We start from the raw sequence: 27,730 nt of genomic DNA on the forward strand, positions 1-27,730 counted from the left end.
ATAATAATAATAATAATAATAATAATAATAATAATAATAATAATAATAATAATAATAATAATAATAATAATAATAATCAATGAATCATTTATTTAACGTGCCCAGGAACAACCGTAAGGTCTTTGTGCTGGCGCACGCAAAAAAAAAAAAAACAATAAAAATAAACAATACAATACAGACAGTTTTCAGAAATAAAAATAAAAAGAGAAAAAACACGTAGACAAAGAGAAATGAACACAAAAGGGGAGGAGTAAAATAAGACAACACGAGAAATATTGACGGGGAATAAAAAATTAGATTGCATATATACAACTATGTGGAAAGACTGAGAACGGAAGACTTTGTACATTGTGCCACACTATGTCAAACAGTGCAAAGCTCGGATAAAAACAATGATTGTGGGCTATGAAAAGCGTCAAGATCAAGAAAATTAACATTATAGAGACTTTGTATTCTGTGAACGGTAGAGTGTTGGAAGAAGCAGGCGGGTACATGAAACGGTCTGTTCTCTCTGGTTAACTTACGCGGAATTCGAAAATTTACACAATTGAGAAGTACAGGGCAGGATATGATACCGTGGACTAGCTTGTAAAGAAATAAGAGATCGGAGCGATTTCGTCGGCAGTGAAGTGATGGCAGTGATAATAATTCAGCAGTATTTGAACGAGATCCAGAGTCATTTTTAGCAAAGCGATGGTTATATATGCTGAGGAATTTTTTCTGGACTCGTTCAACGGTGTTACCGCTGGATTGAGCAATGCCATTCCATATCACGGACGCATACTCAAGTTGCGGAAGACATATTGCCGTGTACAATTTGTGTAGGGCCATGGGAGACCTGAATTCTCGAGATATTCTACAAACACATCCGAGAGAACGAAGGCCCCGCATAGGAGCACGCTTGAGGTGAGAAGAAAAGTTTAACGCGCTGTCAACAACAACACCAAGATCACTGATTTCATAAACCTTGCGTAACGGCACAGAATTGACAGAGTATTGAAATGACACGCTAGATGTTTTGCGAGTGATAGACATGAATTTTGTCTTCGAGGTATTCAGAGAAAGGTTATTACCGTTGCACCATTCGGAAAAAGAGCTCATGTCTGACTGCAGCAAGCGACAGTCGTTAACTGAGTGAATTTCCTTAAATATCTTGATGTCATCGGCATACAAGAGGAAAGAAGAATTACGAATGGCAAAAGAAACATCATTAACGTAAATTAAAAATAGGAGTGGGCCTAATACCTACCCTTGAGGGACCCCACTAGTCACTTTATACAAAGAAGACGTTTGGCCATTTACGGCAACATAACAAGATCTATTGAGCAGATAGCTGTGCAAGAGATTCACAATCGACAAGTCAACGTCAAAGTGTGCAAGTTTAACCATGATCAGTGTGTGGCTGACTACGTCAAAAGCCTTGCTCAGGTCACAGTAAATTACGTCAACCTGTCCTCTCTGAGAAATAGGTGTGGAGATCTGCGTCATGAAACTAGCAAGATTTGTGGTAGTTGAGCGGCCAGCGACAAAACCATGTTGATTAGGAATCAATGAGTTTTTCACACTAAAAGACAATATGTTGTGAAGAGCCAGCTCGAAGATCTTTGATGTGGCACATAGAGAATTCGGGCGATAATTAGAAGCATCTGTTTTAGAGCCCGACTTAAATACTGGAAAAACACGAGCAGTTTTCCACATGCTAGGAAATGTGGAAGTGTCCAGGCAGTTATTAAATATCGTAGTCAGTACTGGGACAAATATACTACCATAAGCTTTTAGTATGGCGGAGGGGATGCCATCTGGCCCGCATGATAAGGATGGTTTTAAGCGCTTAATGCATTCGCAGATAAGATTTTCATCCAGCGACAAAGCACTGGATGAGCTAACCGCCTTGGGCTGTTGTCTGATATCAGTGCTAGAGCCTGAGGCCTTATAAACGGATGAGAAATGCGTGACAAAACATTCAGCGACGGCATGCACTTCTACCCCATTTGAGTACAGTAGTCTGAAGGACTCTCCACTTTTGCTGGACCGTTTACGTACATACTTCCAAAACTCAGCCGGCCTGTCAGAGGCGCTTTTTTCTAAGAATTCAATATACGAACTATGATCCCGTTTATATAGGCGTTTAGAGAGAGTTCGAAAGAAGCTGAACTCTTCCTTCCACTCGCTGGATGGAGAACATTTAGATTTCCTGTGTGCGTGATCTTTATGCTTCACTGCACTGATAAGTTCAGATGAGAACCAGTGGGGATATTTACGTTGTTTAGGTGTATATTGGGGAATAAAATTACGCATGCTGCTCAGTACAAGCTCCGTAAACCGATCAACCTGCTCATCAACATTTGGTTTGTCAGTAACCTGTGACCACTAATAATAATAATAATAATAATAATAATAATAATAATAATAATAATAATAATAATAATAATAATAATAATAATAATAATATCTGGGGTTTAACGTCCCAAAACCACGATATCATTATGAGAGACGCCATAGTGGAGGGCTCCGGAAATTTCGACCACCTGGGGTTCTTTAACGTGCACCCAAATCTAAGTAGACCTCGCATCAGTACCAGTGGTGCTAAGGTTGTTAGAATCTTATTTGCATGTAAGTTAATTCATTGCATGCAAGTCAAACTTACATCCACGAAATCCTTCAAATCACTGATATGTAAAATCCACGCGACGCAAAGCAACCCCATTCTTGCACGCATCATATTTCGTTACGGAGCAAGACGCGAGCGAATCTTCAATAACGACACTGTAACACTGTAACTGTAGTACGCGGCGCAGGACAGTGGCAAAGAGCAAGTGTCGTGGTATTCGCGCAACTAAAAAGAAAAAGAAATTGAGAAAACAAAAGGCTGGGCGTGGACGTCCGCGTGCTTGTCTTCCTGATCTTCTGCCCTCACTGGATGACTCTGGCGTAAAAATAAACTTACGTCACTGCCCTTAGACTTATTCAGATGGCTTAGTGGCACCCATACCAGCTTGAGAAGCGGAGCTTGGCCAGCGATTATTGTTTACTTACTACGGCGGCATGCATTTCTCCAGATTATGGATCACTTAGATTTATCCACGGTTGTTTGATAAACTGTTTCAGACAGTCTTGTGTCGCGATAATTGACTAGATATTTTGACGTGAAACATCTGCAAAGTAGCCTGTGTTGGTTGTTTCGCACGGCTGTGTTGCGATAGAAGTATCTTGTATCTTAAGATACACGATACATCATCGAATGTATCGGAAATACAGATACAGATACTCGTCTTTCGATACGTATCGCGATACAGATACAAGATACTCATAGAGTATCTAAGATAGTATCTAAGATACATGTATCTTCGATACTGCCCAGCACTGGACCGTATGGGCTATGGGTGTTTCGATAACACATAACACCCTTAACTCCTAAAGGGTGTTTAGTTAGAGCATTACCCCCTAAAGGCTGTTTTGGGGAAGGAAAGCACCCTTGCACCCTAATTTTTGCAAATTTTTGTTAGGCAAAAGGGTGTTTTACTTGCTTGAAACCCCCTTAAGGGTGCAAAGTGGTTTACAGTGATAGTATACTTTTCTTGAAAATACTTGCTTGAAGTAAATAATTAAGGTACTAAAGTACCAGCCCACAAAAGTCATTCATCGCATTACACACTACTGCAAAATTACTGCCAAATCTGAAAGAGATGTAGCCTGAGCGAATTTTCTCCCCCCCCCCCCTCCGCCGTGGCAGCTTTTGCAGGTAAAGTGTTGCGCTGCTGAGTTCGAGGGCGCGCTTTTCATTTCCGCATTTCTACGTGGGCGAAATGCGTGGACACCCGTTCGTCTGCTTCGATATAGATTTTGATGCACGTTCAAAAAACTCAGCTGTTCAAAATTTATTCGAAGTCTCCGTTACTACGGCGGCATGCATTTCTCCAGATTATGGATCACTTAGATTTATCCACGGTTGTTTGATAAACTGTTTCAGACAGTCTTGTGTCGCGATAATTGACTAGATATTTTGATGTGAAACATCTGCAAAGTAGCCTGTCGTGGTATACAACATAAATTTTTACACCCGTAAGGGTGTTTTTGTTGTCCCATGCAACGCGATAATTGATAAGGACAAGGACGATAAGGACAACAGCACTTTTACTGTTATGTATTATTTAATCACAAACAACAGCTAACTCTGGCTACATAACTACATGGAGATATTCGGAGGTCCCTTATTACGGCGTGCCTTCTTGTCGGCTATCGGCTAATTGCAAGTTTTCTTTCGTGAAATAGCAGATTTCCCTTTATTTGTTAAAAAAACAGCAAACTGTAGCGGAAAAACATGCTAGAAGTCGGATTAATGATTCAGTGTTATGTTTTCCGTCGTAAATTTGCATTCAGGTGGTTTACCTGAAAATATGAAAGGTTTTGTGTTTCCTTTTGCAAAAGGATGCTGGCATGAGCGATATGTCTTACAAAGATTGATATGACTAACTTCGATTTTAGGTCTTACAAATATTGAGTAATCTTGATTTTAGGTGAGAAATTTTCTTCGAGGCTTTGTGATCCATAATTCATACCGCTGCGTTAACTGGTAGTGTCTCGTCACTTTAATGCAGGTAAACTGTGCACTGAAAGAGTCTGAGGATACTCCGCCTGGAGATACAGTCGAACCCGACTATATCGAACTCGGGTAAATTCACCTTCATATCCAACTACTTTCGAACACCACAATGCTTTAATGTCATATCTTAGGAAAATGTACGGCTGCATCGAACAAAAATAGCCGGAACACTTCACACATCGAAAATTTATCACTGCGAAACGCCCCAGGAAGTAGACTTTCCCTCATAAAAAGTTCGTTTTTCTCGCGGAAGCAGACTCTCCCGCATGCATTTGGGAGCTCGAGCGGTGCCAAGGCGGTCTATACACCTTTTCACAGGAGCACCCTCGCACCCATGCTCGCACCAGTGCGCTGCAGGGGTCGAGGGTATGTTTTCAGTGTTGCCATCGCGCTTTGGGCTGCGCATGTTGTATCTGTACGCTTGGTACGCTTGGATGTTGTGTGTGAATTAGGCCCTTCTTTGCGATAAAAAGCGATTGTCATGGCCGGAAATGGTGCGTATTCAAAGAAACGATCGTCTGGCCATCACTGTGTCGTGCACGGGTGCACGAACAATAAGCGGAAAAGGAACATTTACGGCGTGATTGTGTGCCCGCAGCACAGCACGCCGCGCGAGGATTGGAAGTGTGACATGTTCTCGCTGTATCACTTTCCGTCGTCGCCGGAATTGCAGAAGAAATGGGTGGCGTCGGCAAATCAGAAAAACTTCCGTGCTTTGGGCTGCGCCAGTGCTGTGTGTGTGTGTTGCTTCGGTACGCGTTTGTGTGACTGTGTTATGCGCCTGTGTCCGATACGAAGTGACTACCATGGCAGAAAATTTACTGCATTCGCATAGCAAGTCATCTGGTCATCACTGTGTCGTGTACGGGTGAACGAACAAGCAGCGGAAGAGAAATATTTAAGGTGCAATCGTGTGTCCGCAGCGCATGTACGCCACGCGATGAGTGCAAGCGTGGCATGTTCGCGCTGCATCGTTTTCCTTCGTCGCCTGAATTGCGGCAGCAGTGGGTGGCTTCACTAAATAGTAAGAACTTGCGCGTGTCGCCCTGGTCACGCCTCTGTTCCCGGTATTTCGTTGGCGGCAAGAAAAACGACGAGAACAACGTTCCCAAGCAGCATCCTAGATAGGAAAGAAAGGTACGCAAGCCACTGATGACTCACCTACTAACTCGTGAGAATGTTGCGGATTCACACTTCATATCGTCCATAACACAGCGGCCGACACGGCTGCAAACTCCGCCTTGCCCGGTTACGCATGTGCAGCCTGCGCGCGCCGTACTTCAGCGGACGGCCTCTCGGAAACCCACGCGCGGTTCACGGCTTGCGACGGTGTCACATTCCCCTTCACCAGCACGACTTTTTCCTTCACACTGTGCGCCAGCGAATGACCCACACAGTCAAACTGCGCGACTCCAGTGCCTCGTAGTTGCACACCTGGCAAAGACCCCACGCATTCGCCTCAACGAGATATAAACAATGTTCGCTCGCGGTATTTCTGGCCACTCACAGGTCTCCTCGACCTAGTCTTCGACGTCGTTGGGGTGAATGTAGGTCAGCTGTATCTGTGAAGAAGGACTGTGCGGTGTTTACAGTTTACAGCTGACAATCTTACGCGCCGCGAACGAGTATGCGCGGAGGTTTGAAACTGATGGATAATCCGTAGACATTTAGTACGCCAATAAAGGAAAGCGGTAGACAGCTGCAAGAACGCTCTAGTTACCGATTATTAACACTTCACGCCGTGATCGACCTGGTACTACGCTGGCTGCTACTGGTACCGACGACGAAGCACTGCCGTTCGCAGACGCGGAGCTAATTCTTGCGTCGCACGGGCGAATGCGCGCTGCTGAACGGTTCAGACAGCGACGAATAAGTCAATGGCAGCGACGATACCAAACAAAACAGCTTAAAGAAACGAAAAATCAGCAAACACAGGCTTTAGCAGGGACCTCACACCAACAGATAGCGCGCCGGTTCGAGTACGCGCAGCCCAAGATGGCGATTTCGCCAATCTTGCACGTTAGACGGCGCGCATTTCAATATGGCGCCTCCCTGGCGTGAGAATTTGAAAAGGTGTATAGAGAGACCAGATGCTCCAGGCACCCGACGAGAGCGCACAGCTGCGTATAAAGATACCGGGGCGCTGTTTACGTCGATATTGTATAACTCGCCCCCTGCAAATGAACCGCACCTCGAACTGCAAGCCGCGGTAAATAAAAACGAAAAACAAAAATTTTTGTCTATTGCCGTGAAACCGCCGTCCTTGGATTATCGTCAAGCAGTGTCGCGAAGCCAACTTGCGCACTGAAGTTTGCATCGAAGATACAGTAAATTCTTCCAAAGCTTTATATCGCATTATACAATGTATCGTACATGATCCCCGCTTTCTTTCGTTAATTTTTGCGAGTTCGATATAGGCGGGTTTGTCTGGTAGCACAGGACGTGCTGTGCAACGCAAGCAGTGATCCGTCAGGCTCCCTGCTTACCCGACATGGCTCCGTGCGACGTTTGCCTGAATCTTGTTTGACGTTGCAAACAATGATATTACTTAAATGAGTGACAGACGGTGACTTGCATTAGTCACTGCGAATCATGCGCTGACGTGTCATGCAGTAAAGACAAAACAAAGCGAAACTTCGCACAACCTTGTTGTTCAGTTGAAAATTTTTTCTCGCGCGGAACAAAAGTTACTGTTTTCAAACCTTTTGCATACATTACCAACAAAACGTACTACGCAGACTTGTCTAATCCATATCTCCTTTTTCTTTTATTTGGATCGCTACACTGCGAAAATGAAGCCGCAGTATGAGTCACAATGCTTTTCTTCGCAACTTTGTCACAATGTTTCTGCGACCGGTAATAAAGTATGCGGATATGTGTGCGTACCGCGCGTTCATCTGACGCAGTGAGATTCCTGGCTGCTGTCCATGTTATAGCAGTGATTCTTGAGGCTGCGTGTGATCGTACAAAAGTGATTGTTAAGGTATTGGCTGCTTGCACGAGCGCCAAACATTCCTAGTCTGCCTGATCCCACCGCGCTGCGGCATATAGTGCGGCATATAGAGGTGCGGCATATAGAGGGTTCAACGACTTGCATACAAGGAAAAATTGGAGGTGCTGCGGTGAACTTGTATGCATGGTAAGTCGTTTTGGCCACATATGCGTGTCGTTTTCAATCGCATCTTTCGCGCTTATTCGCCCACTCGATGCGTTATAAGAAAACGCCAGTTAAAGATGCGTTACGGTTGAGCCGGGACACATTAGCAAGACTTCGGTATAGGGAAGCATTTGTTTCATCAGTCGTGTATACATGGCTTTAAGGACAAGCCAAGTTCAATACATTGTAAGTAGAACCACCCAAATCCCGACATTGCCACCCAGCTCCCGCTAGTCAACTTTCACACCACAGTGACACCAGATTTTTATTTAGGCTGCAGGGTGAGAAACGTCCCGTAACTGCGGCACATCAACTCATTATCATCATATTATCATACTAGCTTGTTGTAACCATGGTTACACACTTAGATCACATTTAGATCCTTGTAATCGTGCCAACTGCAGCGTACGAGATCAGTGAGGACACTATACGGGTCCTCAGCTCCGCGACTTTCAAGCTCTCGCCTTTTTCGTAGCGTATCTCGGGTCCCCATCGACGCCAAATCGCAGGGGAGGAAGGCCCTCCGGTCTCCACACTGTCGTCACCGCCGGCACGCGTTGCCGCTCTTACGCAAACAGTGGGGACGCCATTCCCTTAACCCCATAACAAATTGTCGCTCTTCCCGCGATCCCGCTGCCAGCAGGGTTGCGGGAGCAGCGTGCGCGATGCGGATGCCAGCGGCCGGAGTATCTATCAAACGGGGTCTCTCTGCATATATGTTCACTCGGAGGAAGAAAAAGTGGGGAAAAGAGCGTAGTGCACACACACACGTCCGTAACGTTTGTTTATATATATTCGGGGGTCACTGGTGCGTTCCCCATTCGGGAGTTTTTAAAACGAAGGGAGAGAGACCGCAAGAACAATGACCGCGTGGCCAACGACGCGCGAGTGCGGGTGTGTGTGCATGCCTCTGGGTGCGCTGCGGGAGTGGTGGGGTTGCGGTCTGGAGTTTTTTTTTTTACTCCTTTTTTCCCCTATCCTTACCAGATCCGGAGGAGCGTGAGTGCGGCGCTTCCGTCGGCGGCAACGCGAAGGCGAAGCGCCGCGCCCGCCGCACGGTCCCCATTACGCGCGGGGAGGGCCTTCCTTCCTTCCTTTGGGTGCTCGCGGACGCGTTATGTAAGGGAATCCATTAACGTGGGGGGCGCCCGGGAAGCAAACACACAAGGAAAGGAGTAAAGAGGAACCCCTTTTGGGGAGAGAAGTTAGCCACCCCTTTCTTCCCCGTCGCTGGCCTTCTCCTCGCTCTTTCCCGCGTGGGATTTTCTTTCTCCCCTCGGCATCTTGCAGCGGGAGAGAGTGGGAGAAAGGAAAGGCGAACGCCTTTCCCGGTATCCCTAATTGCATTTCCAGAGCCACGGCTCATTTGCTGCGAGCGCCGTGCCGGGCCGGTTTCTTTCCTTTATTAACCTTCCCCTTTCTCCCGTCTTCACCGGCAGGCACACGCGCTCCGAGAGTGTACTAATTACGCTCCGATAGCGAGGAAGAAGGGAGAGCCGCGGGTGTGCTAAGTGCAGTCGCCTGTAATGGGGATACGTACCCCCTCCTTCCCTTCCTCCGTCGTCGTCGTGGTGGTGGCGGTGATGGCAGGACCCACGTGACGGCCGGCCGGCCGAGAAGGTTCCGCCCCGTCGGCGCTTCTCCCTTTGATGTGCGCCGGGGCCTCTTCGATCCCGCACTCTCCTCCAATCACAGCGGTGCCGGCGGCTCGCCCGTGTTGCGCGCGAGGTGGGCCGTCGCGTCGGGGAGCGCCTGTGATCTCGGTCGACGCGTAGGAACATATAGTTTCATAAGTTCCCTACGAAGATTGCTCGAGAGAACGGTGGCGCTGGTGTGTGCGCGATGGTTCCGCCGTCATGGCGCTGACGGGGTGTTCGTAGATTTGCCTCAGCTTCGGCCAGTTCTGGTTTCCGTTGTCTCTGCGTTTGCGCTGATTGGTTATTCCTAGAGAAATGTTGTGCTGTGAATGCAGCCGCTCCCGTTGATCACGCATGCGCGCATATGAACCGTTCCCCTGCACTGCTTTAGAAAGGTATGAGTGCTTTGAGATTCGGAAAGACATATCGTTAAGAAATAGCTTCGGAATAAATATGACATTCAACGTATCTGGCTTCCTGCTCTGCGTTGAGCTATCTGTGGTTGCGTCTTCATGTGTCTGTTTATTTTTTTCGTTTTTTTCTTTCCTTATTTGGAAGTGGTGATATGGATTCGACTCGTGCTTTGACTTGAACATAGAGTTTCCTACAATACTTACTAGAGGGAACTCTGGCGCTAGTGTCTATGGGAGCTGCAACGCATGGCGCTTCAGCCAGCATGGGAATGATGGGTAATACACGGATTTGCCTAGTCTTCGTTCTTTCGGCTCCGTTTGGCTCCGCGTCGCCTGCATCCGCTTTGTCGCAAAACGAAGTTCCACTTCACCAGTTTAACTTTTTTAGGCTCATCAATTCAAATCTGGTCACGGAGTTTGCAACAATCCATTCTTTTATCCGAAAGAAAACCGAAACACAGCAATAAACAAAGCCACAAGTTCGTTCGAAGCCCGCAAGTAGGAAGACTAGGCAAATTTGTGTACTACCCATCATTCACATGGTGGCTGAACGATCGCAGCGCCAGAGTCCCCTCTAGTTAATTTTAGGAAACTCTATGGACATGAATAACACACGCCTACATTAACATACCAAGGCGGATATTGGCATAATAACGAGTAAGTAAGTAAATAAATAAATAAATAAATAAATAAATAAATAAATAAATAAATAAATAAATAAATAAATAAATAAATGTCTCAATCCATAGGCAAGAAGAATTGTGCACATCGTTACCGTGTTAGCTGAACAAGCGCTTAGCCTGAGTTTCCCGTACACATTTAGTGGAGAGTGAGGTTTGCTTAATTGGCAGGCCAAAAATTCAGCTGCAAATGAGAACATTGAGTGAAATGATGGCCCGATGCACAGTACAGGCACAAGGTAAGGTGCAGGACACACCACAACAGATAACATGCGTATTGCACTGCAACAGGCTGCGGCCACTCGTCAAGAGGGTCAGTAGATACAGCTGCTATGGGTACCAGGGCACGCTGGAGTTCGTGACAACGAGCTTGCTTACGCCTCCGCCCGCGAACTCTTACATCGGGCGTCCGCTGCTTCCTCCACAGTGCAACTTATCGCTGACCAGAACGACCCCCAACGCCTCCTTTTCGTATACCGATATCCTGCAACACGTTAGGGACGCACTCTACCCCCACCTGATCCTAAATTAGATAAGGCAACGCAGGTCGCGTGGCGACGATTGCAATCATTATCTTTTACAAATCCTTATATATTGTCCAAAATAGATCCTTCGGCGTATAATCCGCAAGGTAAATTCTGTCCCCAGACGGCCACCTTATTCCATATGGTCTGGGGGTGCCAAGACAATCCCAATATGTCAGCCAAACATAATCCTGCATTAGTTGAGTGGGAGGCGACCCTGTCCAGCTCTGACCCAGGGCAGCAACAAGCCCTGGTCGACCGAGCCCGGACGGCGGCAAGAGCCATTGGTCTTCCGGACTAGGAGGTCCAACCACTAGAGACTCAACTTGTTAGACATTTAAATGTTTTATTCTATTTCTCTCTCCGACTGCGTGCATTACGTGGAACATCGCACACAGGGTATGGGATATGTGCACAACATACACGTAACACTTCCCTTCTGCACGTTGCACCTTTACTTTTAAAATTTGTTTTGCTGGCTTATGCTTTCCAAGTGCTCGATGCAGCTATTGTCTTTTGTGTTCGCTTGTAACGAAAACAGGGAGTCGTTTTAGTGCAAGTTACACTAACTTTCTACTGCGTATGTGTGTCGTAGTGTACACCTTGCTATCGGACGTCACCGGACTATAGGTTATAGCGTCTTGTTAGGCACAATCGGATATCTAGGTATAGCATCGGTCGAGCACCCATCACGCGTATATAGCGACCGGTGCAAAAGAGCGACTTCCTTTGCTTCAGTACGGGTGCGTGCTTGCCGCTTTCGTTCGTTGCTTTTCTCAAGTTGGCCTGGCCTGCGTGTCGCTCTGTAATGCGGCGAAGTGGTCTTGCTGTGTCTTGCTTGTGCAACGGCACGACACGGCAAGTACATCCTGCTCCCTTCATTCAATCATGCATGCTCGTATATACACGCGCACACTGACTTCCGCAGAAAAAAAAACGCCGCAATGTGGAGGAAATGTTGCCCCATTATAATCTGTGGATTCATATTTTTTTTTTTTTAGGTTTCAATGCTGGCGTCTCAAAGTCGCCTTCTAAATATTGAAAAGTCGAACTTTTTGGTGCATCATTGCAAAACTATCAGTGCACAATCACGACGAGGAGAAGGGTGGTGTGTTCTTTCTTCTTGTCCTGGTCCTTATTGTGCGCTGGTGATTTGTAATCTCCCTCTAATCCCGCGCCATTTCTTTCCCGTGGAATTCGTTGTAACTCTCCTGCACATTATTTGTTTATGCTGCCCCCTCCTTTGGTGGATCGATATGCTTAGTCGGTCACTGTGTGCTCATTATTGGTCGTTGCAGCTCGTGGGGCGAGGGCCTGTTCCTGATGCTGGAGACGGCGCTGATCGCTGCGCTCGTGATGCGCTACCGGGGCCAGACGAGCCGCGTGCTGGGCTTCACGGCCTCGTACACCTGCCTGCTGGCCATGCTGATGATGAAGGTGGTGCCCGTGCCCGTGCTCTGGTCGGCACAGCTGCTCAGCCTGCCCGTCATTATCTGCGGAAAGGTCGGTCGAGCGATGTCTCATTTGATAACCCCGCACGCGTCTTTACTAAGCGCTTTCCCGAGTCAATAATATAGTAATTGTTGGGGTTCTACGTCCCAACACCACAATATGATTATGACAGACGCCGTAGTGGAAGGCTCCGGAAATTTCGACCACCTGAGGTTCTTTAACGCGCAGCTAAATTAAGTACACGGGCTCTAGCATTTAACCTACGTCTGTGTCTTCTCTCTGGTGACCCAAGACACATGGGGCCCCACGCTAGTTTTCATTTTTTGCGTCTCGGGTCAACGCGAGCGCAAGAGCCCAAGAGTGGCTTGGGTTCTGCGCATGCGCCCTGGCGGCTCGCAAGCTTCTTGGGTGCCCAAGCTCCTTGGGGCCCCAATTCTCAAACTCTCTATTTGCGCATGCCCAAGCAATAGGCGAACCTATCAATCAGGCACGCGTGGAGGTCTACGTGAGAGATAACTATTTAGACACTTGATTTCTTCTTGATGCAGGTTAATCGATGGTTGGCTCACGCATGCGCTGCCACTATTATCGATATGCCAGGCCTCAACCATAAAACGCGTTTCTTCGTTCCTGTGCCGGTACAAGTTGTTAGTCGGCGTTTGTGGTGTCTTGACTTCTCTCTTGCGCCCGTGTTTGCACGCCCTGTGCCTTTAACATTATATGGAACCTCTTTTACGTCGAAAATATTTAAGTTACCTGCGTGACGCACAGAGCGTGCGTTTACGAGGTTTAGTTCGTGCAACGAGAGAGTATACTCGGAGTCATCGCGTATAAGTCATTCTCGAGTGTATATACACCGAGAGCTTCCTTCGAGGCTGATCACCGGAAGGCTGCTGCGCCTTTCGCAATCGGCTCGCGGGTGGCCACGCCTGTTAACGCGCCAGCGAGCGCGTGCGTCGGGCTAATTGCGAACGCGGGTGTGTATGCGTGTATACACACTCTGCGGAAGCGGATCCCATCGGAGAGGCCTTGGTGTAAGCGGCCGCAGAGCGCCACTGCGACTGCCCGCGCGCATTCCTGCAGGTACCTCACTGGCGCTGCCACCCATCCTTGCGTGGCTATCGCGCGATGACGGGGAGAAATGAGCCGGACACGGTTCAAGAAGCAAGCGCCGTGAGCGCGCGTGTGTTCCGAAATAAAAAAAAAAAGAGAAGGCGAAGTAATATTTTCGCTGACGGCGCATGCACGCGTCTCGTGATGATACCCCCCTCCTCCCACATGGTTGGCAGAGGAGTGCACTGTGCGACCGACCAAAATATGTAAACTCAACCACAGGTCGCACTGTGCACTCCTCTGCCAACCATGTGGGAGGAGGGGGGTATCATCATATCATCAGGAGACGCGTGCATGCGCCGTCTCCCCATGTATGCATATATATATATATATATATATATATATATATATATATATATATATATATATATATATATATATATATATATATATATGTCGTTCTAAAGATAGTCACGAAATTTAATCAAAAATACATGCTACAGGCTGGGCTTGTGATCAGCGTGCTCTCTAAACAACAGCGGTCGGTGAAGATGACTCTCGAAGTTGTATGCCGCTTGTTGATATCACTTTACCAGTTCCTGGCGAATGAATTCTGTGTAAATGAATAAGGTGGAGCGCAGTGCCATGGAAGGGAAATCTCGATTCAATAGTAGGAATAACAGGTGGCGCCACCTATTCAATCGCGTCAGTGTCGACATCTTACTGACGGCCGACGCCATAAATGTTTCTTTACTGGCAAAGTGAGTTCGCTGTAATATAGTTCCTGATTGACGCTGCTGATGTATTTGATATCAGAGGTCTACTTATGAACGATATTATTTTATATTCATGCGCGCCATCACCTTAGTGGTTTTGCGAAACTGATGTCAGAGATTTTACATCACGACATCAAATGAACAAGGTCGTGAAAACGCCATTCCTACAGTCCTTTTATGCGCACGAATGCATGAAGGCGTTGTATGCATGCCGTTAATTGAACCGTTACGCATGCAGAATGGCAACGCCCTAGATGACGGCATTTAAATGCATCCACAAAATAGTATCTAAAGTTTTAAGAAGTCGTGTCAACCGGTATTTCGCTTTCTTGCCTCAATTCTTCCACTGCGCCACGAGACTTCGCAAATGGTAAGGCTACTGTTCTCGTGGTTCCGTGCGTTATCATACTGGTTTTCTTTAGAATACTATACTTCGAGTGACTGTGCATGCACTTATCACTGTACAACTATTCAGGCAATTTCTTCTTGCGCGCTTGTTGTCGCTTTGCGTTGTTTCCGGAACGCGTAAATAAATAACGCACGTTTTCTTTTTCTTCTCGCTTATGTGCGTCCGAAGCACCTCTTGCATGGAATGGCGGGCGCTGCCTCGATCGAAAGCGTGCCTTCGTTTCCGTGCGAAAGCGGACCACCGTGGTCCGCACTCGTGTGTTCTACAATAACACGTAGGTGTCCCCCGTGGTATTAAGCGTGTGTTAGGGCTTATTGACCGCGACAACGGCCGCTCTTGACCTCCTATATACTCTCGGCAACTCGGTGAGCCTGTCGCGACAGAGTGCAACGCGAACCTGGTGGTGATAACTCCGCGCACTAATTCCCGTTGACACCTCTATACTTCAAGCCTTTCAACGGAGAGCTATCGACAGCCTATACGTGTATGGGCCCGCGATGAAGCGTTTCCGCATGCGTGGCTTGGCGCCCCCTGCGAATCGGCGCATGCGCACGCAGTCGTGCCCGTTTGTACTATATGTATAGTATGCTAGATGGCCTCATCATCAGCGCGAGGACGCTGATCTCGAGAGCCGGCCGTTCTTCCCACCCTGAGGAGGCAATTAAACGCCGATCCATTAATTATTACTCTGTCGCTAGTGTGGCGTGGCGGGCGAGGCGTGTCCAGTTCTCCGGCGGGCCCCCGCCTGTCTGCGCGCCGGCGGAATTGGCTCGCTGCCGCCGCCGCCGCGGGCTACGGTGATCTATGGCCGATCGCTGCCGTGCGCGCATGCACGGCTGCGTTGCGCCGCAGTCGCATTGTCGTTCCCGTATAGCGGCTTCGTGATCGTGCAGCGATGGTTTATGCTGCTGCAGGGTATGCGTATTGTCACCTATATAGGTTTATGTGCCCGCGGTTTACACGTTCAACTGTTTTAGCTGATCATGCTGACGTCCCGTGCACTAGAGCTGTGCACGGGCCGTATTTCGGAGCCCGAGCCCGGCCCGGGCCCGCTGACTTTGTCGAAGGCCCGCCCGAGCCCGACAGCAAAGGGCTGCGAGCCCGCCCGGCCCGGCCCGACGTGCGAAAATACAATCCCGGGCCCGGCCCGGCTTTTTGAAGGTTCGCTGCGAAAACAAAACATCGTTTTCCGGTAGTTTGACATTTTATTGCACATATCGAATATGATCAAACGACACACGACGAACAGTCTCTATTACACAGATTACGAATTACAAGTAGACGGCCTCATGCCAGCAACAATGGAGTTCGCTCGCCAAAGCCGTCACGTGTATGGGGTATGCCCATGCAAGCGTCAGCTTGCACGAAGGCGATCTACGTCGGGTCGCTCGTCGCTGTCGCGTGCATTTTCACTCATATGGGATTTGGCCTTAAATCTAACGCGAACAGTCGCGTGGCGCCGTCACTAGCTCAGGTGGTGTTACTTCTCTGTTTGTCGGAGTGCAACATAGGCAGTGCTTTACCTGCTCCCCTTTTGTTTAAAGTAGCAAATGAAAAGGAAAAGCGGTAAAGGGCGGTCGCGGAAAAGGCGCTGTATGCGTGCTGGAAAACAATTCCCGCTCATTCTCTATATTTCGGGCTTGAGTCGGGCTTTGCGCCGGGCCCGAGCCCGGCCCGATAAAACTCCAAGTAGCCCGAGCCCGGCCCGGGCCCGAGGTGAAAATACGTCGGCCCGCCCGAGCCCAGCCCGCGGGCCGGGTCGGGCTCGGGCTTTCGGGCTACCCGGAGCCCGTGCACACCTCTACCGTGCACCTGTTCAGAGGGACACCAAATCCAAGTATGACGCTACTTTGCACGGTCACAGGACGCTGTCCAACACATACGACATTGTTTTCACTTGGTTTGACTTGTGTGTGGCCACTAGCAACCCGTGCACGACGTATAATAGTGTATTAAAATAGTAGGAATGTAGTAGAATAGGAATCCAGGACAGAGTGAGCGATCGCAACTTCACGAGGACGAAGAGAGAACGCACATGCACAGCGCTACTTTCAACGGAGATTTTAGTCTTGTAGTGCATGTTTAAGGGCTAGCTGGTGCATTGTTTCAAAAAGGAAGGACTGCGCAAAAAAAAACAGAACACACAAGGGAAAGAGACGATGCCATTGCGCAAGTGTCGTCGTCTCTTTCCCTTCTCTCTCTCTCTCTGTGCGTGTGTGTGTATGTGCGTGTGCTTGCGTGCGTGCGTGCGCGCGCGCGCGCGTGTGTGTGTGTTTTCGCGCGTGTGTGTTGTTTTGCGCAATCCTACCTTTTTGAAACACATTTTATTTTCGCGTGATCCCACGGAAGCAACATCGACAAAAAAAAAAAAAAGAGCAATCAGTGGTGCACATCGCTGAACCGAGCACGTGTCCCTGGCAAGATAGAAACGGAGCAATAGTGACCGCGACAAAGCAAGGAATTTCGTCTGTTTTTGAGATAGTGACGATGAAGTTTGGCTTGCGCGCGTGTCTTCTAATCAAGAAATCTCATCAGCCTCAACAATTTTCGTCCTCGTGAAGTTGCGCTTGATCAATCTGCCATTAATGCTAACCAACCAACCCGCCAAAGTGTTTTAGCCAAGGAACAGGAAAGTTCGATAAAAAAACGATCTTCGTATGTCGAGTTGAACGCCGTCTTTTTTTACTAGCTTGTAACATAAAGCTGGCGAAGGGCGCGTTTAAGTAATTAAGAATCCTGTCTATGTTCTTTCATACGTGTGTTCAATGCCTTTATCTTAAATGAAGGGGTTGTAACTATGAAATAAGTGAAAAATGTGACCGGATTCGGTGCCACATCAGTAATGAAACAGATTGACAGCAATGTAATTCAACAGCGTGGCACGTACCTCGTTTGAAATGTGGTGCGAGTTGCAGCAAATAATAAAATGTGGTTTCTTAACCGAGAGAAAAAAAAAATCTATGCATGTTGCCTAAAAGATTTCATGCTGTATCCATAAACACGTCAATAAATGCTGCTAATACGAATGTATATTATTAGTCTTCCAGAGAAAACAACATAAAAATTTGCACACATAAGCTGAAGGCTGACGCTCTCATCGTACTAACGAGGGATTTAATCCAAGTTCATGTTTAGGTGGCCGAGTTGAATCAGTGCTTCCGCGGACCATATTTGTCCCTCTACGCCGTGGCACTCAGGCACAAAACAATTAGCCCTAATTTTGAAGCACATTTCGCGTGCTCACAGGCGGCGCATAAACGAAATCGACAGTTGCTTACATATTGAACGTCAACGCCCAGCTCCCGAAGTTTTCATTCCTTTGAAAGGGGGAGCAAAAGATAAAACTTAGTGGCAGTTTTGATATTTCATTTCGAATGAAATGATGTCGCGTATAACACGTCAACAGTAATAATAATATCTGGGGTTTTACGTGCCAAAACCACGGTATGATTATAAGGCACGCCGTAGTGGAGGGCTCCGGAAATTTTTACCACCTGGTGTTCTTTAACGTGCACTGACATCGCACAGTACACGGGCCTCTAGTATTTCGCCTTCATCGAAATGCTATCGCCGCGGCCGGGATCGAACCCGCGACCATCCGGTCAGCAGCCGAGCGCCGTAACCGCTTCGCCACCGCAACGGACAACGCGTCAACAAATTACCGGCGTCGGCCTCTATCGCTCCCGCCATGTCTGCTGACGGTGCAAGGAATTGTGCCACAGTAGTAATGTGTGTAATGGCCTGTGGTTGAAAACAAAGCCTGTCATGTCATCCATGGTGTCCGAGGACTTGGAACAGTAGCATTCACCGCCGGTGCTGCTCTCCCGTTGCGCCGAATGCAGGAGGTGACCACCCCATGACCTGCATGTGGCTGTCCTAATAACGGCTATATGGAATAACGGCACATTCAAAGCCAATGGCATCCAAGCGTTCTGTAACCATTTTCAGAGGCTCTGCAAGCCTTGCATGTATAGTCAAAGACCACGCACAGTACTCCCGGACAGAGTTGCCAGGTCGAAGAGATAAAAAGTAGCTAGGAAATCTAAAAAAACTAACCAAAAAGTAGCCCTTGAGCTAAGGGCAGTAAAGGTATACACGAAAAGTATGTACGCGTGCGTGAAAAAACAGCAACGTTTTTATTTAAACGACCAAATGCAAGGGCCTTCTGTGGAAATGTAAATAATTTAATTAACAATACATGACGACTCCTCCAGAAAGAGCTCTTCAAAATCATAATTCCTGAGATTAAAGCATGAATTGTTGGCTGTAGCAATCCTTCGAGCAGGATGACGAAGTTTCTTGCACCGGTGCAGAAATGACACATCTCCCCACGCCTTTTCATGGTTTTCTTGAAAGGCGAACTACCAGCCTTGTGACGACGTGTAAAAATGAGTACGGCATAAGTGTGCTCAAAATCACAGTTGCTGGGATTGAAGTATCAATTTTAGCCACTATCACAATCGTTTCTCGTGCTATGATGAAGTCCGAGCAGTTAATGTCCCTGAATCGCATTCCGCATCTGCTTCTAAGAAATAAGGCATTGAGTTCGTCGCGTATCCGATTTCTAATATCGATGAGTGCAGAGCTTTCTGTTCTCCTGTCCACTTCCAATTACAGTTTAAATTCGTGTTCAGCAACAGGTGATTGCAAAATGAGGCTCCATGGAAGTTTTCCCCCGAGTCTGTGCCACGTATCCAAAAGTATTTTCTGTTACGTAATGCAAGAGCCAAACTCAATTTAGGGCGCTGCAAACACGCCTTGTACGCATATTCGAATGCCAGCGGCTGCGACGTCACATGATATCGATGCTTTGTTTGAAAACGAGGTAACAAGAAAGTAGCCAGTAGCCAAGGCGTTTTTTCTGCCGCCACCGGCCTATTTTTTGCTGAGTGCTGGGATGTTAACGTCTTGTTCTCGCAACGATTCCCGGATGTCTCGTTTGAATGCCCGGATAACGGCGCTAGCTTTTCTCTCCAGGTCACTTGCAAGCCGCCGTCAACGGGAACTGAAAGCATTTCGTGCTCAAAGAAAGCTTTAGTAATATGAAGACAAACCACAGGATCTTTCGTGGGATTCTGGGCGTGAGCTTAGTCCTACGAAAGGCGGCCGCCCTGCTCTGTCTCCTGACCATGGTCGTTTGGGGATACACCCGCGTTTTAGCATTGGAAGGAAGTACTTGTAGACGGGAAAACTGCCGGACAAGCAAAGAAGAGATGTAAATGTGTCAGGAGAAAAAAAAGAAAGACCGTCAGTAATAATGGCAGCGTCCATGCATAGTGCTATTGTTCAAAACGCTGTATTTCCGCCCAGGGCTATACAGCATGATACTCTTCCTGTCTCATATTTGTTTGTTCCTTGTCATTCGGCGCTCTGACACTTGCTCGCTGAATGAATCCGAAATATGTAGCCGCGGGTTATATGTCATGTATCTGTCATGTGGTGCGGGTCAGCTCCCCTTATGGTCGCTCGGTTCTACTCAGCACTCAGCATCGCGACATTCGGAAATCTCGCATCACTTGCAAGTTAGGCATGCATGCGCGTGTTTCTTAGTTCTGTTCGCCTAAGCCTTGGAAAAGCGCTTGGATCGGTTGTTTTGCTCGTGAACGGAGGGATTTTGTCCGCGCGTACAGCATGATACTCTTCCTGTCTCATATTTGTTTGCTCCTTGTCATTCGGCGCTCTGACAGTTGCTCGCTGAATGAATCCGAAATACGTAGCCGCGGGTTATAGGCCTCCCAAGCTCGGCCAGGGGGCGCTGCGTCGCACGCGTTTCGCCGCCTTTCTTGCGAAAACCGGTCGCTCCTGTCCCCACACCAGCCTTTTGACTGCGCTGTCTCCGCACGTTCAGGCACCCTGCACGCGCTGTTCTCTGCTCGCCGTGCACGTGCAGCTTCACGTGTCGCTTGCTCTGAAGGTTTAGAAAGATCCCAGAGATGGAAAAAAACGTTTTAACGGTGGGAATCTTACCAGAGGAGGACTTTTGATCGACCACCTTTTCGGGACCGAGCAGGTCGTCAAGGGCGATGCTGTTTGTGCGAGCGCTACGTGCGTGCAGATGCTGAACGGGCACATTTCTTTGACATGAGTAGGGAGGTGACTGCGCGAGTTCTGTAATTATGTTACCGGTAACACGCACATTCGTTGCGGCAGTCGTGTATACTCGGAGCTGTCAGCAACCATCCAGCACGCTTTCGCGTGCGTTTTCTATTGATAACTTTTCGATTGCTTGGATGCCAAGTTTGTCGTGCGGCTTTAAATTTATGATGAGCTCAGTGTGCAGAGCATAAATTTACATCTGCCCTGTTGAGTCACTGGCTGCATCGCAATGCGCAGTGTTCAGTTTCGTGGGAGTTTCACTTTTGCCGAGGTTTGCATCGAATGATAACAACGTCGGATCGCAAGTTTAATGTCGCCTTGGATTTTTTTAGAGCTCCCTTTGACAGCATAATGATATACGGAAACAAAAAATAAATAGATATTTCATGCCCACTTCGACCATGCATGTTTCTTGCAGAGGCGTGTTTCATTTCGAATAATATCGACGTCTGATCACGCACCGTGTTTGCTTATGCGAATGTCGCTTTGGTTGTTTCGACACCTCGCTTGGTCAGCATCATACTATACAGGGGCGTAGCCAGGGGGGGGGGGTTCAAACCCTCCCCGAAAATTTTCAATTTTGCTTGCGTATATGTACACGCACACCTACAAACGCACGCACAAACATACATAAAGTATGGTTGGACCCCCCCCCCCCCGAGAAAATTTCTGGCTACGTCCCTGATATTATACAATACCCACTGGGATCGCGCATGTTTATGATTATGCCGAGATTTGTGCCCAATAATAAGCGCATCTGAATTCTCGAAGCCATCGAAAATTTAATTGCCACCTTGGTTCTTTGTTCAGCTCGTTTCCAAAGCGGCATGCAAGGCTTTTTATTACGTGCCGAACGCATGACATTAATACGAGGCACGCCGTGGTGGATTAATGCGGATTAGTTTCGGCCACCTGGGTTTCTTTAACGTGTACGTAAATCTAAGTACGCCGGTGTTAGTGCATTTCGTTCCCATCGAAATGTAGCTGCTGTATGCGTGAATCGAACCCATGACCACGATTTTAGCAGCGCAACACTTCAGCCTTCTAAGCAATCATGGCGTGTCGCATGAAGGCCAATATAAACGCTCAGTGCAAACATACAGCTTAATTCTGTTTACAGGGAGCCGCGACGGGAAATGTACCGCAATCAGCTGAATTAAACACTTAGTACTCACGGTACGTTATTTAAACTGTGGTGTAGTAAGCCCAAATGCTCCGCTGCTGTAACATTACAAATGGTTGACTCGGAAAGCCAGCGCGCAATCTCAAAACGTACAGCGGCTGTCTATTTATTGCAACTTCGGTTCACAAACGCACTTCCCTTTCAAATGAGCACGATCATCGCGTTTCTCCCCGTTAATAGTTCGTAATACTGTGTACGACAAAAACTGCTTCAAGGTGACAAGACCGCGAAAGCGTCGCGGCGAACTGCCATAATCCACTCTTGACGCCTCTGCTCCTCGGACTGCTTGCATTGGAAACGGTAGAGCATGACAGGAAGTTTTCGGCTCTTCGACATTTTTAAACTTTTGTGACAGTTCACAATGCAGCAGGACTGCGTGCCTGCTTTCGAGTACGACGAAGGAACGGCACCCATAGCGTGAAAAATGCGAGATAAAAGCCCCGGGGAGCACGTTCTCCGCGCGCGCGATGGGAAAACCAAGCAAGAGCGACCCGTCCCAGCTACCGGAGTTTTGCCCTCTCTCCGCTGGGGCGGCGGACGGCGCTGCGCAAACTTGAGCGTTGGAGGCCTATATGTCATGTATCTGTCATGTGGTGCGGGTCAGCTCCCCTTATGGTCGCTCGGTTCTACTCGGCACTCAGCATCGCGACATTCGGAAATCTCGCATCACTTGCAAGTTAGGCATGCATGCGCGTGTTTCTTAGTTCTGTTCGCCTAAGCCTTGGAAAAGCGCTTGGATCGGTTGTTTTGCTCGTGAACGGAGGGATTTTGTCCGCGCGTATACTCTTCCTGTCTCATATTTGTTTGTTCCTTGTCATTCGGCGCTCTGACACTTGCTCGCTGAATGAATCCGAAATATGTAGCCGCGGGTTATATGTCATGTATCTGTCATGTGGTGCGGGTCAGCTCCCCTTATGGTCGCTCGGTTCTACTCAGCACTCAGCATCGCGACATTCGGAAATCTCGCATCACTTGCAAGTTAGGCATGCATGCGCGTGTTTCTTAGTTCTGTTCGCCTAAGCCTTGGAAAAGCGCTTGGATCGGTTGTTTTGCTCGTGAACGGAGGGATTTTGTCCGCGCGTACAGCATGATACTCTTCCTGTCTCATATTTGTTTGTTCCTTGTCATTCGGCGCTCTGACAGTTGCTCGCTGAATGAATCCGAAATATGTAGCCGCGGGTTATATGTCATGTATCTGTCATGTGGTGCGGGTCAGCTCCCCTTATGGTCGCTCGGTTCTACTCAGCACTCAGCATCGCGACATTCGGAAATCTCGCATCACTTGCAAGTTAGGCATGCATGCGCGTGTTTCTTAGTTCTGTTCGCCTAAGCCTTGGAAAAGCGCTTGGATCGGTTGTTTTGCTCGTGAACGGAGGGATTTTGTCCGCGCGTACAGCATGATACTCTTCCTGTCTCATATTTGTTTGTTCCTTGTCATTCGGCGCTCTGACACTTGCTCGCTGAATGAATCCGAAATATGTAGCCGCGGGTTATATGTCATGTATCTGTCATGTGGTGCGGGTCAGCTCCCCTTATGGTCGCTCGGTTCTACTCAGCACTCAGCATCGCGACATTCGGAAATCTCGCATCACTTGCAAGTTAGGTGGAAAAGCGCTTGGATCGGTTGTTTTGCTCGTGAACGGAGGGATTTTGTCCGCGCGTACAGCATGATACTCTTCCTGTCTCATATTTGTTTGTTCCTTGTCATTCGGCGCTCTGACAGTTGCTCGCTGAATGAATCCGAAATATGTAGCCGCGGGTTATATGTCATGTATCTGTCATGTGGTGCGGGTCAGCTCCCCTTATGGTCGCTCGGTTCTACTCGGCACTCAGCATCGCGACATTCGGAAATCTCGCATCAATTGCAAGTTAGGCATGCATGCGCGTGTTTCTTAGTTCTGTTCGCCTAAGCCTTGGAAAAGCGCTTGGATCGGTTGTTTTGCTCGTGAACGGAGGGATTTTGTCCGCGCGTATACTCTTCCTGTCTCATATTTGTTTGTTCCTTGTCATTCGGCGCTCTGACACTTGCTCGCTGAATGAATCCGAAATATGTAGCCGCGGGTTATATGTCATGTATCTGTCATGTGGTGCGGGTCAGCTCCCCTTATGGTCGCTCGGTTCTACTCAGCACTCAGCATCGCGACATTCGGAAATCTCGCATCACTTGCAAGTTAGGCATGCATGCGCGTGTTTCTTAGTTCTGTTCGCCTAAGCCTTGGAAAAGCGTTTGGATCGGTTGTTTTGCTCGTGAACGGAGGGATTTTGTCCGCGCGTACAGCATGATACTCTTCCTGTCTCATATTTGTTTGTTCCTTGTCATTCGGCGCTCTGACAGTTGCTCGCTGAATGAATCCGAAATATGTAGCCGCGGGTTATATGTCATGTATCTGTCATGTGGTGCGGGTCAGCTCCCCTTATGGTCGCTCGGTTCTACTCGGCACTCAGCATCGCGACATTCGGAAATCTCGCATCAATTGCAAGTTAGGCATGCATGCGCGTGTTTCTTAGTTCTGTTCGCCTAAGCCTTGGAAAAGCGCTTGGATCGGTTGTTTTGCTCGTGAACGGAGGGATTTTGTCCGCGCGTACAGCATGATACTCTTCCTGTCTCATATTTGTTTGTTCCTTGTCATTCGGCGCTCTGACAGTTGCTCGCTGAATGAATCCGAAATATGTAGCCGCGGGTTATATGTCATGTATCTGTCATGTGGTGCGGGTCAGCTCCCCTTATGGTCGCTCGGTTCTACTCGGCACTCAGCATCGCGACATTCGGAAATCTCGCATCAATTGTAAGTTAGGCATGCATGCGCGTGTTTCTTAGTTCTGTTCGCCTAAGCCTTGGAAAAGCGCTTGGATCGGTTGTTTTGCTCGTGAACGGAGGGATTTTGTCCGCGCGTATACTCTTCCTGTCTCATATTTGTTTGTTCCTTGTCATTCGGCGCTCTGACACTTGCTCGCTGAATGAATCCGAAATATGTAGCCGCGGGTTATATATGTCATGTATCTGTCATGTGGTGCGGGTCAGCTCCCCTTATGGTCGCTCGGTTCTACTCGGCACTCAGCATCGCGACATTCGGAAATCTCGCATCACTTGCAAGTTAGGCATGCATGCGCGTGTTTCTTAGTTCTGTTCGCCTAAGCCTTGGGAAAGCGTTTGGATCGGTCGTTTTGCTCGTGAACGGAGGGATTTTGTCCGCGCGTTTGCATACGCTTACCGCGAGCACTATGACCCCGCGTCGCATCGCTCTGGACGGCCCAGGCACTTGCAAGTGTCACCGCCGCCGGATGTGTCCCAGGGGTATAATCTCCCAGCGAGAAAGTTGTGGCGGCACCGACAAACTCCGAAACGCCTGTCTGTCGCGTGACCGCGCCCTGCAGCGGCAATTTTCTCTTCTTTGCGTATTTCTGCTCTGCGTACCGCGGAATGTGCGCGCGCGCGCATCCGCTCTCGACGATCCTCCGCAATCTGCGACAGAGGGGCGACGCCGTGACGAATCCCGGAAAACCTGTCGCGGCGGCGGCGGCCTCGTTAGGGCCAGCGCAACGGCGGCAGACGGTACAGGACGACGATGGTGCCGTAGCAGTGGGCGGGTGACGAGCCGCCACGCGGCTCGAAAACACGAGAACGCACGGGAGGCCGAGATTGGAGGCAAGGACGGAGGGATCGGTTCGGCTCGCGCGACCTTGACGCGTGACACCGGGCCCTGCGCGTGTGACGGCAACCGCGGTGGCATCGGCGAAGAAGACTCCAAAAGGGACACCGCTCGGCCGAGGGGGGTCAAAGGTGGCGGGGGCGCGCGCGCTGCTTGTCTCGTTCTCCTGCTTCGGTTCGATGCCTGCGCCCAGCGAGCGAGGCGCGGTCGGAAGGGACCGAACCCTTGCCGCGACGACCGTCCACTCGGTCGGGTCTTCTCGGACGTGGGATTAGCGCGACGACCACGCCGCTCTCCGCGCCTTGTCAATCAAGCGGCAATTTCTCCCCCCACCCGCTTGTGTCTTTTGTTTTGGCTCGCCGGGCAGCAGCGTGTCGTTGTCGCGCTGTTTCCCTGACTCATCGTGGCACGTGCTCGTCGACCCTTCTCTCTCTCGTGTGGTCAGTCTCTGTGCCGAGCGACGCCTTCCTTCCAGCAGCGCACGCCCGGCCGACCGGTGCTTGACTGCGTCCCCGCGGTTCTCGGATTAGCCGGCTGATCTGACGCGTTGGGTCGCCCCCCTACGGTAGGATGAGAGAGTCTGGCAGGCCGGTTGAACCGCTTGACGGCGTCCTTCCTTTCTACCCCTCTGCGTCCGTAGTGGGAGGCGATCGTGGCCATCGGCTTTGGCTCGTTTACGCCTCGTTTCTCGGCCCCGAGTGGACCCCTCGCGCTTCACTGGGCAGACTACAGGAGCGCTCACTCCCGACCTAGGGTGGCCTCTACACCCGGGCCTCTGACGTGGGCTCGTGGTTTTATTCCGCGTAGCGCTCGTGTTGGCGACCATTGGACCGATTGTAGAATGAAGTTTTTTTTTTTTTTTTTTTTTTATCTCTGGGGCTCATTTCGTTTCCAGTTTCTTCTTTTGCAGATAGCAAGTACCCACGGTGATACCACGTGGCATGACTTCAGGGACTAGACCTTTTAAAGCTAACACTCCAAAGGATGACGAGGCGCCTTTAACAAATATAGCTCCACCTATCGAAACGTCGGCCAGCTAGTCCTATAGGCACTTTATTCCTGTTCATACAACCTCTATGTTTCCATCTATTGGCTCCCACCTTTAGCTTGGACTTGAGTTATACAAGCACTGATGCTTGTAAGTGAAGTGCAGCCCGTACACACTCACGCACGCACGGCACACGCGAAATAGTTCCGATAATCCTTGTTGATATTGAAATCGAGTGTATACGAAAAGGCTGCTTCCCGCATGCTGGAGTTTAACCCGCGCCTTCAGCATCAGCGTGCGATGCTCTGCCACGCATTCTTTGAGGTAAAACTACCGACGTATACTTTACACATTATCAGGTCTCCACATTATTTCCTAACTCTACTTATACTACACTTTGCTTGACTTCGCTGTTTTGTTGACTTCATTCGATTTTGACTGAAAAATATCGAGCCGCTCAGTCCCCATTTTCTGCCTTACTGATAATGATGAGCAACCCGTGATAGCACGCAAGTGTAGTCGACGTTCCTTGATGGAGCTTTCACAGCCAACGACTTTGTAGTATGCAACGGGTGCCAAACAATACCTATCATGAACTCTTTATTTCGTCAGTGTCACCGCTAGCGGAAAAATGGTAGGCGTAACATTAAGACATCGGAAGACGGCAGTAGGGGCCATACAAATAGTAGGGCTAGCTGATATTCTATTTGCTATTAAGCGAAAGAAATGGTCCTGGGTCGGCTACGTAACGCGTAGGACACGTCCGCCGTGGTGGTACCGGGGTTACGTTGCTCGGGTGCTGACCCGAAAGTCGCGAGTTCGATCCCAGCCGCGGCGGTCGCATTCCGATAGAGGCAAAATGGTAGAGGTTCATGTACTGTTCGATGTCAGTGCACGTTAAAGAACACCAGATGGTCAAAATTTCCGGAGCCCTCAACTACGGCGCGCCTCATAATCATATCGTGGTTTCGGTACGTAAAACCCCAGATATTATTAGACAACCAGTGGTCAGTTAGAGCAACCGAATGGACACCAAGGGAAGGGAAAAGAAGTCGAGGACGGCAGGTAGTTACATGGAGCGACGAAATGAAGGAGTTCGCAGGGATAAA

At 48.8% G+C, this 27,730-nt stretch overlaps 1 protein-coding gene across 1 annotated transcript in view; it reads left to right on the plus strand.

Moving 5' to 3' along the window:
* LOC119386742 (mannose-P-dolichol utilization defect 1 protein) overlaps positions 1-27,730 on the plus strand; it is a 76,708-nt gene that overhangs the window by 30,168 nt on the left and 18,810 nt on the right. Inside the window, exon 4 of the mRNA XM_037654024.2 lies at positions 12,313-12,517. Within this exon, the coding sequence (XP_037509952.1) occupies positions 12,313-12,517 (205 nt within the window). The remainder of the gene's footprint in view (positions 1-12,312; positions 12,518-27,730) is intronic.

Source organism: Rhipicephalus sanguineus, chromosome 3 (genome assembly GCF_013339695.2).
Source record: "Rhipicephalus sanguineus isolate Rsan-2018 chromosome 3, BIME_Rsan_1.4, whole genome shotgun sequence".
Lineage (NCBI taxonomy): Eukaryota > Metazoa > Arthropoda > Arachnida > Ixodida > Ixodidae > Rhipicephalus > Rhipicephalus sanguineus.